This window comes from Aegilops tauschii, chromosome 6 (assembly GCF_002575655.3).
Source record: "Aegilops tauschii subsp. strangulata cultivar AL8/78 chromosome 6, Aet v6.0, whole genome shotgun sequence".
Lineage (NCBI taxonomy): Eukaryota > Viridiplantae > Streptophyta > Magnoliopsida > Poales > Poaceae > Aegilops > Aegilops tauschii.
The window spans coordinates 28,603,324-28,617,433 of record NC_053040.3 but is presented as its reverse complement, the minus strand read 5'-3'; the positions used below and the strand labels follow the sequence as shown (position 1 = coordinate 28,617,433).

At 44.0% G+C, this 14,110-nt stretch overlaps 1 protein-coding gene across 1 annotated transcript; it reads right to left on the bottom strand.

Annotated features, from left to right (window-relative positions):
• Positions 1 to 8,649: 8,649 nt before the first annotated feature.
• Positions 8,650 to 9,858, bottom strand: LOC120971008 (alpha/beta-gliadin MM1). The gene has a single exon (XM_040397765.2). It carries the CDS (start codon positions 9,717 to 9,719, stop codon positions 8,814 to 8,816), a length of 906 nt encoding a protein of 301 aa, XP_040253699.2. The 5' UTR covers positions 9,720 to 9,858; the 3' UTR covers positions 8,650 to 8,813.
• Between the last annotated feature and the right edge of the window lie 4,252 nt (positions 9,859 to 14,110).

Sequence of the window (14,110 nt, the reverse complement as noted above, 5' to 3'; positions counted from 1 at the left end):
GTGGCGGTCGGGGATGAGCGATGGTCTTTTCCTACCAATCTATCCCCCTAGGATGATGCGGGTAATACTTTGCTTCGATAACTTGTAGATTTTTGCAATAAGTATATGAGTTCTTTATGGCTAATGTTGAGTCCATGGATTATACGCACTTTCTTCCTTCCACCATTGCTAGCCTCTCTAATACCGCGCACTTTTCGCGGTATCATACACCCACCATATACCTTCCTCAAAACAGCCACCATGCCTACCTACCATGGCATTTCCATAGCCATTCCGAGATATATTGCCATGCAACTTACCACCGTTCAGTTTATTATGACACACTCCATCATTGTCATATTGCTTTCCATGATCATGTAGTTGACATTGTATTTGTGGCAAAGCCACCGTTCATAATTCTTTCATACATGTCACTCTTGATTCATTGCATATCACGGTATACCGCCGGAGGCATTCACATAATCATATTTTGTTCTAAGTATTGAGTTGTAATTGTTGAGTTGTAAGTAAATAAAAGTGTGATGATCATCATTTTTTTAGAGCATTGTCCCAAGTGAGGAAAGGATGATGGAGACTATGATTCCCCAACAAGTCGGGATGAGACTTCGGACTAAAAAAAAGAGGCCATAAAAAAAGGATAAAAGACCCAAATAAAGAAATGAGAGAAAAAGAGAGAAGGGACAATGTTACTATCCTTTTACCACACTTGTTCTTCAAAGTAGCACCATGATCTTCATGATAGAGAGTCTCCTATGATATCACTTTCATGTACTACTGGGAAATTTTCATTATAGAACTTGGCTTGTATATTCCAATGATGGGCTTCCTCAAAATGCCCTAGGTCTTCATGAGCAAGCGAGTTGGATGCACACCCACTTAGTTCCTTTTGTTGAGCTTTCATATACTTATAGCTCTAGTGCATCCGTTGCATGGCAATTCCTACTCACTCACATTGATATCTATTAATGGGCATCTCCATAGCCCGTTGATACGCCTAGTTGATGTGAGACTATCTTCTCCTTTTTTGTCTTCTCCACAACCACCATTCTATTCCACATATAGTGCTATGTCCATGGCTCATGCTCATGTATTGCGTGAAGATTGAAAAAGTTTGAGAACATCAAAAGTATGAAACAATTGCTTGGCTTGTCATCTGGGTTGTGCATAATTTAAATACTTTGTGTGGTGAAGATAGAGCATAGCTAGACTATATGATTTTGTAGGGATAACTTTCTTTGGCCATGTTATTTTGAGAAGACATAATTGCTTAGTTAGTATGCTTGAAGTATTATTATTTTTATGTCAATATTAAACTTTTATCTTGAATCTTTCGGATCTGAATATCACACCACAAATAAGAGAATTACATTGAAAATTATGCTAAGTAGCATTCCACATCAAAAATTCTGTTTTTATCATTTACCTACTCGAGGACGAGCAGGAATTAAGCTTGGGGATGCTTGATACGTCTCCAATGTAAATATAATTTTTTATTGTTCCATGCTATATTATATTCTGTTTTAGACATTAATGGGCTTTATTATACACTTTTATATTATTTTTGGGACTAACCTATTAACCGGAGGCCCACCCCAGAATTGCTGTTTTTGCCTAGTTCAGAGTTTCACAGAAAAAGAATATCAAACGGAGTCCAAACGGAATGAAACCTTCGGAAACGTGATTTTGGGAACGAACGTGATCTAGAGGACTTGGACCCTATGTCAAGAAATCTACCAGGAAGGCACGAGGTAGGGGGGCGCGCCCTCGTGGGGCCCACGTTGCTCCACCGACGTACTTCTTCCTCCTATACATACCTACGTACCCCCAAACTACCAGATACGGAGCCAAAAACCTAATTCCATCGCCGCAACCTTCTGTACCCGTGAGATCCCATCTTGGGGCCTTTTCCGGAGCTCCGCCGGAGGGGGCATCGATCACGGAGGGCTTCTACATCAACACCATAGCCTCTCCGATGATGTGTGAGTAGTTTACCTCAGACCTTCGAGTCCATAGTTATTAGCTAGATGGCTTCTTCTCTCTTTTTGGATCTCAATACAATGTTCTCCCCCTCTCTTGTGGAGATCTATTCGATGTAATCTTCTTTTGCGGTGTGTTTGTTGAGACCGATGAATTGTGGGTTTATGATCAAGTTTATCTATGAACAATATTTGAATCTTGTCTGAATTCTTTTATGTATGATTGGTTATCTTTGCAAGTCTCTTCGAATTATCAGTTTGGTTTGGCCTACTAGATTGATCTTTTTGCGATGGGAGAAGTGCTTAGCTTTGGGTTCAATCTTGCGGTGTCCTTTCCCAGTGACAGTAGGGGCAGCAAGGCACGTATTGTATTGTTGCCACCGAGGATAACAAGATGGGGTTTATATCATATTGCATGAGTTTATCCATCTACATCATGTCATCTTACTTAAAGCGTTACTCTGTTCTTTTGAACTTAATACTCTAGATGCATGCTGGATAGCGGTCGATGTGTGGAGTAATAGTAGTAGATGCAGGCAGGAGTCGGGCTACTTGCCTCGGACATGATGCCTATATACATGATCATACCTTGATATTCTCATAACTATGCTCAATTATGTCAATTGCTCAACAGTAATTTGTCTACCCACCGAAATACTTATGCTCTCGAGAGAAGCCACTAGTGAAACCTATGGCCCCCCGGTCTATTTTCCATCATATTTAATCTCCCGTCAACAAGCTATTTCTAGCGCTGTTTTTATTTTGCTTTCTTTACGTTGCATCTTTATCATAAAAATACCAAAAATATTATCTTATCAAATCTATCAGATCTCACTTTCATAAGTGACCGTGAAGGGATTGACAACCCCTTTATTGCGTTGGTTGCGAGGATTTTATTTGTTTGTGTAGGTGCGAGGGACTCGTGTGTGGCCTCCTACTGGATTGATACCTTGGTTCTCAAAAACTGAGGGAAATACTGACGCTGCTTTACTGCATCACCCTTTCCTCTTCAAGGAAAAACTAACGCAGTGCTCAAGAGGTAGCATGCACTACTACAACTGTAATGTGAAATTTTGGAAAATTCTAGAGGGATCAAGTCAGAGCAATAACATTTTATTCATCATAATTAATCAAATTATCATAGCATTTATAATTTTTTATACAGACACATATCTATTAAAAATTGTCAAAGTTATGCATCAAGATCTAAAAACAACGGATGTAATAAGATATAGGAAACTGTGGTGGCGCAACATACAAGCTATGGGGTCAGTTGAGGCCATATTTTTTGCGGAATAAGCACTAAAATTATTCTACACTATGAAGAAAAATATCACCAAAATTAATAATGACGCAGAGGTTCTTCCGGCTGGCTTCACCACTATTACGAAATCTGAAATTTATTTTAGGGAAATACAAATCCAACTCCCCACCTAAGGAGCGCCAGTATTTAACCACATATATTAATTACCACCACCATTAACTATACAGTGGATCATAACTATAGTAGTTCAGATTTATTTGTACCAAATATGATAGTATACTCCAGTGTCCAGTACTAAGCACAACAAACCGATCATAAAGCACACAGGTTAGAAGAATACCGGAAAGCGCAAAGGTCACACACAGCTCATTTACTGCTGAAATCCACGTCGACATTGTCAGGTAAACATGAGTCGGATGTACATGCAGCTTGAATTGTCCTTTTTGTAAGTCAACGTGTTTTTTTTAAATGGGCGATCTCTCAATGGAATATGATATATATTTTTATCATGTTTATGCATTTGTACCATTTTTACATGTAAATTTTGATGAAAAACTACGTAATTAGTAGTTGAGTTCATATCTTGGAAAATATATTGTAAGAATTGATATAAATGCAATAAAGAAACATGAAAATGAATAAGGTAGAATAAATTGAACGCGAGAAAATCCTTAAACTATGAAGTGAATCCGAGAAAATCCTTAAGCTATCAACACACAAATACAAATATACAATGATGACCAATCATATCATGACGAGCATGTGTTGATGCTTACGTTCGGCAAACAAGATAATGCAAACCAATAAAGAAACGATCGACGTTTTTAATCTATGAATAAACTGAATGAGAGAAAAATTCTGAAGCACAAATACCAGAATACAGAGGTAAGTGGTCATATAAATATGATCGTGTGTGGATGCATATATTGGTAGGCAAGACATTGCATTAACCAAGAATGTCAAAGCAACTAAGAATGCAACCAGTAATTAATTTGGGAGGAACAAGAGAACATTTGGTACACATTGAAGCCATTCATGCTAAGATTCAATTCTTGGAACTCCAAAGACATATTGGGTGCAAAGATAGATACCAAGGGACGAGGAGAGGATCAAAGATGGGAACCATGAAGATTGGTATAGAAGTCTATATATGATATTGCGTCCGTCTTCTGAGCACTCAATAATCTGTCCATGTTTCGTCGGAAGTTGCCTTTTGATTATAATCTATGGATATAACATATGGTGGTGGTAAATTAAATTAGATAATATCTGAGTAAGAGGCCATAAAATTGGCATAGAAAAATAATCCCAAATATAACAATATATGTAGTCAATCTAGCCGCGCAAATGCGCGGGTGACTCCGCTAGTTTATCATGATATAAGGAAATATAAATGACAAATTTATTATTGCATCTAGGGCATATTTCCTTTAGATAGATAGATAGATAGATAGATAGATAGATAGATAGATAGATAGGTAGGTAGGTAGGTAGGTAGGTAGGTAGGTAGATAGATAGATAGCTAGATAACTAGATAGATAGATAGCTAGATAGCTAGATAGATAGATAGATAGATAGATAGATAGATAGCTAGATAGCTAGATAGCTAGATAGCTAGATAGATAGATGGATAGATAGATCGGTAGATGAATAGATGGATAGATGGATAGATGGGTAGATGGAGAGATGGATAGATCGATAGATGGATAGACCGATAGATCGATAGATCGATAGATGGATGGATAGATAGATAGATGGATATATCGATAGATGGATAGATAGATAGATAGATAGATAGATAGATAGATAGATAGATAGATAGATAGATGGATGGATGGATAGATGGATAGATGGATACATGGATACATGGATAGATAGATGGATGGATAGATGGATGGATAGATGGATGGATGGATGGATCGATGGATCGATAGATGGATCAATGGATAAATGGATACATAGATAGATAGATGAATAGATGGATGGATGGATAGATAGATAGATAGATAGATAGATAGATGGATGGATGGATAGATAGATGGATGGATAGATAGATGGATAGTAGATGGATGGATAGATGGATAGATAGATGGATAGATGGAGAGATAGATAGATGGATAGATGGATAGATAGATAGGTGGATTGAGATAGATAGATGGATAGATGGATAGATGGATAGATAGATAGACAGATAGATAGATAGATAGATAGATAGATAGATGGATAGATAGATAGATAGACACTGGTACGCGTTGGTCCTAAACAAACTGTTTTTAACCCCTTTCTGCGACAGCATTTGAAACCGTCGCCAAGTGAGTGTGTGCAATAGGGTGTCCTTCCCACACGGCCCAGAAACCGTCGGGGATATGGAGCAGTGATCCAGAGTCCTTCCAAAATGTAATCGTGTGCGATGCAGCACGCACTAAATTCTTTCGCACGTGTGGTATCAGTGATTAAGCGTTTCTAATGACGCACTGAAACGATACGGTCTGTCGTAACAAACCATTTGGGAAATAGTATGTAAGGCACATGGGCCAACATATGAACTGTGTGCGATTTGTGCCCCATCACACACGAGTTTTCTGCGTAACCCGTCTGCCATGCTAGACTCCATCGCACACGTTTGCCAACAATTACCGTCTGCGATAATGTTCTATCACAAACGGTTCAGGAGCCCCTTTGCACACATACAGCTGCTGCAGACCGTTTGTGATTTATTGGGTGTCACCAACGGTTGCCGCAAGAGTGACGTGTGCTTTTCGTTTGGGATCCCACACATTTCCTGAAAAAATTACGACTGGGATTGTATTTTGCATTGGGCACGGTTTACTCCCACATAAGCAAGTTTGCTGAGTTGGAGTCGATGTTACTGCTGAAGTTACTCCCACTTTGGCTAGTCTGATACTAGCTAGTCGTCTATGATATACTAGCTACCTCACTAAGAGCATGGTTAATAATACAGCCAAGGGTCGGCTATAAGAAGTTGTCATGTCATATACAGCCAACCTCTTAGCGGGCATGTGCAATAATAATTTTTCGAACAGTCGAACCGGAGGGGGATGGTTGCATGTTCGCTATGCTAGGGACACGTGGCAGACGAACGGACTGTGTATTCGGATTCATCTCGTTTTTTGAGCAACTTCCATGTATAAAGTAATTTCATCCGAGTTACGGATTATTTTATTTTAATTTTAAAAGTTTTAATATTTTTTTGAAATTATTCTAATTTATTTTAAAACAAATATTGTAAATGCAAAATGCTAGGTGTACTTAGAAAGGTACCCAGCAGAACAGCACATTGGCTGACTGGCGGGGCCCTCTGGTCAACTGTCCGGTCAGCATTTGACTGGACCGTTGATTGGTCAAATGTTTAGTGGGGCCCATATGTCATAGACTCAAAGTTAATAGATTTTAATTAAATCAGTTTAATTAATAGGGGACCCACATGTCATACACTAATGTTAATTTAAGAGTTTTAATTTATTAAATGGTTAATTAGGGGATGTGGGTCCCGGTGTCAGCCGGTCGGTGGGGGTTCATTAGTGAGGGGGAGGTTAGCCCGCTTAGGCCGGCGGTTAAACGCGAGCAGCGGCAGGGCCAACCGGGACCTTTGGCGCTGGCAGAGCAGCGGGAAGCGGCGGCGGCCACAGCGCAATAGTAGCGTAGCAGTAGAGCGGTGGCGAGGCGCGGGCGGGGACGCATGCCAGCGAGCTGCGGGACAGGGGCAGCCGACGACCCCAAAAGAGGGCGCAGGGGAGCATGGGGGCCGCGGCGAGCGCGGGACGAAGGCGGGCGGGACAAGGGGATCACGGCGTGGGCGCGGCTAGGGTCATGCGCGCAAAAGCGTGCAGGAGAGGGCGCGGACCGGGGGCTGGCGCGGTGGTGGGCGTGCGCGCGGCGAGGGGCACGGCAGGCGGCGCGGTGAACACGGTGGAAAGAGAAGGAGGGAAACGGAGGCGGCTCACAGCGTTGCCGAGAAGGGGGTCGGCGTGGCTTGAGGAGGCGAGTCGGGGAGGGATACGAGGAGGCGACGCGAGGTCCGGCGATGGCGAGGTCTTCGGGCGGCGGTGCTGGAGCACAGCGTCGATGGAGGGGGGCGTTGGGCTCATTGGCCCTTCCCGATCCAGATCGGGTCGGGGAAGAGGAGCGAGAGGGGAGGAGAGCCGGAGACGTGCGACGGGGAGGAGGTCCGGCGACGCCGGCGGGCGATGGGCGAGTGGGCGATCCAGCGACCGCGACGGGGTCGATGGGGGCGATCCCCTCCCCGATCCAGATGGGATCGAGAGGTGGGGAGGCTGACGAGGGGGTGTGGGGAAGTGGGGCGATCGGTCTAGGGTTCGATGGGGAGTGGGGGGTTAAGGGAGGCGGTTGGGCCAACCTAGCTAGCCCAGTGGCCAGCTTGGCCGAGGCCCAGCGAGGGGTTGCCCCCTTTTACTTTTATTTGTTTTGTCTTTCCTTTTATGTTTTATTAGCATCTAAATTAGTTCTACTAAATATACCACTGCCACCAAAAGTTTGGTACCCAATTAATTTAGTTAGAACATTTTTACTATTTTAAAAGCATTTAAATAATAGTTTAAGCCACTGTTTTATTATTTTTAGAGTATTTAAACATTTTATAAAAGTGTGGTTTCTCCACCATAATTACTTATGCATTATTTTTCACCTCTCGAAGATTTTAGTTTTAATGTTTGAAACTTTTGATGTTTGCCTTTATTTTAAATTTGAATTTGAATGGGATTGAATCATTGTGAGGTTAACAACAGTAATCGTGCTGACGTGACATCATTAGCAGGGAATTACCATAGCATAACTAACCGGGCGTTACAAAAGCTAACCCTTAAACCGCTCGCGACCATCCGGACATGTTTTGCCATTCAATACGGTCCTATATCGGCCCGCAGGCCGGTCTGGATGTGCATTTTCCTGTAAACCAAAAACAAACTACGGGGCTTTGTGGGTGTCTGGACCGCTGCCACGGCCGCTTCTTACTCCCCTGGCCCACCAAAAACACCTCTCCCGCACCCCCACCCCTTCACATGAGAAGCAGTTAGGTACCAGTGCTCCAGAGCACCGGTACCTCATTCATGCCTATTTGGAGTAGCCGCGATGAATATACTCATGTTGAGGAGAAGTATCAGCCACAAAAATCAATGTAATTGATTGATGAATTGAATGCTTCTCTGGAAATAATTGATCAAGGGCAAGCCAAGGATGTGGATAGTCCTTACTACTTTAATAATACTCCATTTGAAAGTCCAAGGAAATACTTCAATTTAATTCAAATTTCAGACTCATTTTGTTATCTTTAGATTAATGCAACATAAATATCTACTTAATGCATAATATATATAATTAGGGGTGAACTTGTGAGTGGGCACATGAGTGGAACTCAAACAAACAATCATATGTAGACAAGACATGTGTTTGTCTTTTATTCCCATGTTTGAACTAGTATAGTTCGGGTTCTTACATGATAGTGCATGTCACTTTATTTTTTCACCGCTACAACGACCAAACCATGGACTAAGAAAACGGTGTATCATATATCTACTACTAGAGTTCTTCTATTCTCAGTTAGTACCGAAGATGCCAACTGGAGCAATGGTGCAATATGGAGGGATATAGACATTGCACATTGCAGGTAGCGTCTCTAGCGCTAGGTTCCTTATTTCCTCAAACTGGGGCAGTTGTTGAGGCTGGACAGAGCCCTGGGCCTGTGGGTTTTGCTGAGATGGCTGGAAGGAGCCCTGGCCTGATGGATATTGTTGTTGAGGCTGTTGGAAGGAGACCTGGCTCAACGGTTGTTGTTGTTGTTGTTGTTGTTGTTGTTGTTGTTGCTGTTGATGCAGAATAATAGCATGAACAACATTGTGGATGGCTTGGCACCGCGACTGCTCGGGGATCTGCCACAGCTGCTGACAACACAATTGTTGCACCAGCTGGTAAGTACTTTGTTGCAAAACTTGTGAGCTTCCATGCGCTATGCTGTGTTGTTGCAATACAACATCCCTGCATGGAATCAGTTGTTGTTGCAAAATTTGTTGAAGGATCTGTTGTTGTTGTTGTTGTTGTTTTTGTTGTTGTTGTTGTTGTTGTTGCTGCTGCTGCTGCGAAATTGGTTGTTGTGGTTGCGAATACTGTGGTTGCGGTTGTGGATATGGTTGTTGTGGTCGAAATGGTTGCGGCTGGGGATATGGTAGTTGCGGCTGCGGATATGGTAGTTGCGGCTGCGGAAATGGTTGCAGCTGCAGATATGGTTGTTGTGATGGAAATGGTTGCGGCTGCGGATATGGCTGTTGTGGTGGAAATGGTTGTTGCTGCCCTGGAAATTGTTGTTGTTGTACCAATGGAACTTGCTCTTGTGGTTGTTGCTGAGATGGATTTTGTGGCTGCAATTGTGGCACTGGAACTCTAACTGCAATTGTGGCGGTGGTTGCTACAATAGCAAGGAGGGCAAGGATGAGAAAGGTCTTCATGGTGGATTTGTATTGAGCACTGCTTGCTTGGCTTAAATGATGCGCTCTACTTATGAGAATGATGGATGAGGAAGGATGATCATCATGCTACGGGCCTATTTATAGCTGCCATGGCATGATCTCTTTCACAATTGGCATTTGCTTGTGTGGAAGTGCTTGGATGCTTCTCAAAATCATAATTTGGTATGTTGTGTTCGGTGGCACTACTTACAAGTGTATTCTTGAACTGGTCATTAAAGTTCCTTGTTGTTGCACTATCATTCCACAACCAAAAAGGTGTGATAACACGCATGACTCATTTTACTCACTTTACAGCTCAAACACTAATCTAGATTGCCTATTTTTCTGAAACTAAGTTTGTAATTTTCTGCAAATTGTTACGCATAATCTAGATAAGCATGGCTGGCACAGAACTTGGTTTGTAATCTTGTGTGGCCTGTTAAGGTAGATAAGACTAGTAATATAACTTGCTTTAGTACGCTGACTCATCAAATTCCTTTTACATGTCAAGTGTTGTAGTGTTCTAGAAGTTATTAGCAAACATAAATTTTGTAATGTTCTACAAGTTGTTACATGTAAACTAGATAAGCTTGACTTGCACACAAACAAGATTTTAATCATGTGTGACCTGTTAAGATGGATTAGACTAGTAATGTGGCTTTGATAGACCATGACTCATCAAATTGCTTTTACTTGTCTTAAGTGTTGTATATGTTGTACAAGTTATTAACACTTATCAGCTTAGTATGGCTTGCAATGTGTGTGCATGCCAATGTACGTTCTAGCTTCTATTCATTTGTAGATCTTATTTTGTTTTACGCAAATTGTATAAATTATCATCTACGCTAAGGCTTGCGAGTGCAGCTGCAACAATGTTGGCAGGGTCGGAGGGAGGTTGTGGCATGGCATGAGTTCTTATGACAACCGTTCATTATGTGTGAAAAGATACGTGTTATCTTTTTCATGCGTGCTAAAAAATAGATGTTTTTAAATACAATTTATATTTTGATTAGCAAAGTTCTCAGAAAAGTTGACATGACCTCTACTCATTATTTATCTTTTGGATCAAATTCAAATAATAATAAAATAAATGGATGTGATTCCATCATGGCCATTTCAAATATATTTGAAAGTAAAATCCAAACATTATCCTCAGATTACAATATAAATTACACGTCAACTGTTTCAGATAAAAAATATAAATGATCTATTATATTATTAAAAGAAGAAAAATGAGTTAAAAAGAATGGATGTGATTTGCTTGAAAGAATGTGTATGCATGTCTCCTTATCCCGCGAGTTTCCAGAAAAACAACGCTAGGCTCACTCTATTGGAATCAGTCGGATGAATAAAGCATATGTAAAACGAAAGCTGGAGTCTGAACCTAACATATAAACGTGTCTTTCCTTATAACTTATTGTAAGTGCTTTTTTATGATTAGAAAAACACAATGGATTCATACACTCTAAGGCATCTCCAACGCCGACCCTCAATTAAACTGTCCACAACCATCCGGACCACATGGTCCGGACGTGTTGTGCCATCCAATGCGGGCCTGTATTGGTCCATTGGAGACGGTTCGGACGTACTTTCTCCCGCAAACTGGAGACAAACATGGAGGGGGGCTTTGCAGGCGTTCGGACAACACCCACGACCTCTTCTGACCACCCGCCCAAACCCCCTCCTCCCTCGCCCGCACGCGTTCCCGCTCTGCGCCAGCTGCCCGCATTCATGCGCTGCAGAGCGGACGCGACCTCTCACTGCCTCCGCAATGGAAGCAGCACGCCGGCCGAGGGCGCCGCCTGCTGCACGCCGGCTAAGCACACATCCTCGCCTCATTCCTGCAGACTGCCCACCTTCCACCATTAAACCCGCGTGTGTGCCAGGATAATTACTCCAGCCACATGTTCGTTCGCGAGCCGGTTGGCATTAAACAGAACGCCAGTTGGCTCCTCTGGTGTCCCCTCGCTATTTAAACAATGTCAGATGTTGGGCAAGAACCGCATCACACGTCCACTCATCATTTTCCTCCTTAAACAGTTTTATCCATGACATCTGACGAGCAGGAAGAAGAGTTGTCTGGCATAAAAAATGGCTAGGTGGCCCGTCAAGCCCAGCGGTCACGAGCAGAGGAGTGGCAAGTTGCTCTAGGTCGGCACTGGGAGGGAGCACGCTAGCGCGGGCATCATGGCTGCCATTGGCGGTGCCATGTCGTACCGCCCCTCCCGTGCATGTGACCGAGTCATCCGATGTCAACGCGAGCGTAACCGCGTCCTTCCTACAGAGAAAGAAGCGGGCTGCATGGACATCGACGAGGTGGTGTCCAACACGTCCGCGCTCGCCGCCATCATCGAGGAGGCGCTGCCGCTTGGGTCCCACGAATGCCACACCAGGTGACACCAGCATACACAGTCGGTGTCTTGCCCTCTGGCAGGCCACCGCCGTTCCCAGCCCAAAACCAACTCTAATCCGTGTAGCGTAGGGACCCTTTCCATCGGCAGAAGCATCAGCTGGTTGTTCCACTCCGATGAGCGGTAGGGAGGCGAGCCGCTCTTTGCGCTGAAGCATATACCTCTAGGGCTCATAGTTGCCGGACATGGGGACGACATTGGAGATCCGCTGCGGCCGGCAGTAGACTAGTCAAGGGTTCCATGTCGCCGGAGTGGATATTCGCCGGCGCCGGCTGTAGAGTTTTTAGTAAAAAAAATATGTCCAAAATGTAAACATTTTTGTCCGGTTTGTATGAAATCCATTGTGTTTGCATGAATTTCATCCTATTTTTTTAAAAAAATGTGTTTGAAATATACGCGGACAGCGTTAGATAGATGATTCCTGTATCCGTATCCGCGGACTGATCCCCTATCCGTGGACGAACGCGGGAGGAAATTTACTGGTCGCTGTTGAAGATGCCCTAATCAAAGGCATTTCCTCCAGGCGTACTAACAAACATGCCTTTTCCTCTACCCGGTCGGGCCATTTTTGCTGGCCGATGAAGAATTGAACTCCGGAGACAAAACATATACGTGCTGTTTATGTTTAAGCGCGTGCTGATCAAAGGAGCTAGCCTCCAACTCTATGAAAGAGCCAATTTGTATGATAATTAACTACAAATTGATGATGGCATGCTGACGATCAACAACGAATCAAGGACCAGCATTTTTTTTTTATCTTGCACTTCTTAATTTGTACTACACGTTTGCGTAGCAAACATCAACTTTTTTTGTCATTAACTACGTGTAAATGGCTTTATTTGGTGTACATAATTCAGTAACTAGAGTAAGCACTCGCTTCCTATTAATTAAAACCATTCGACTACGCATCAAGGGCGCCTTCCCGTGATAGCCACGTCATCACCTAGCGATTGGGCGAAAAAAGAAACGGGCCAGCGATTGGCAGCAAGGGGATTTTTTTGAATCCAATAACTTCCGAACGTTCGGATTTTGAGCATTTCATCCCGAACGTTTTTACATGGCAACTTTAGTTCATAGGGGATGGCAACTTTAGTTGATAGGGGATGGCAACTTCGTCCTTTTTCATTTCTTTTGTCAGAAAATTGCCATGTTTCCCTAATCTCACGCAAACTAAACTTGCCATCTAAACCCGTTCGGGTTGCCATGCTTAACTCCTGAACGTTCGGGAGTTATCATTACCTTTTTTTAAATCGGCAGCGAGGGGATTGGACGACGCTGTCGCTGTGTCACGCGACCTCTTTCGTTTCATCTCCTCCAGCCCCTCCCTGCTGCTTCGCTGCCACCGCCCTCCCCCGAGCCCACCGCCTGCCCAAATCCCGCCACCCCGCGCGGATCCCGCCCTCCCCGCCGGTGGCCGCCCCGCTGCCGGCACCATAGCAGCCTATTCCCCGCCCACGCCCAAACCCTAGCCTGTATCCCCCGCCTCTAGGGACAGAGAGATCTGACCGACCAACGGGGGCGAGGCGGCGGGCCGGAACCGGGACCGGAGCCCCGAGGAGATGGGGTTTTTAACGTGGCGCTAGTGATCGTGGCGGCGGTGGTCAGCATCCTGGTGCTCCTCGTCAGCGTCTACATGCTCGTCAACTACCAGCACCCGGATGATGCCAACCAGGCCTACTTCCCCAAGCTCGTCGTCGTGCTGGGCATCACCGTCGCTGTCCTCTCCATCCTCATGCTCCCCGCTGACGTCGCCAACCGCCAGACCTGCAAGCACGCCCCCTACAACGGGGCCTGCGCCCTTATCCTGCCCATGAAGACGCTCTGGCTCGTCGTCTACATCCTCGACGCTGTCCTCGTCTTCCTCGTCATCCCGTTCACCATGTTCTACTACGAGGGCGACCAGGACAAGTCAGTCTTCTTCCTCCCTTACTTCCTCTACCTGCCTCGGCTTTATTCGTTGGCTGATTAGATCCGCCGTGT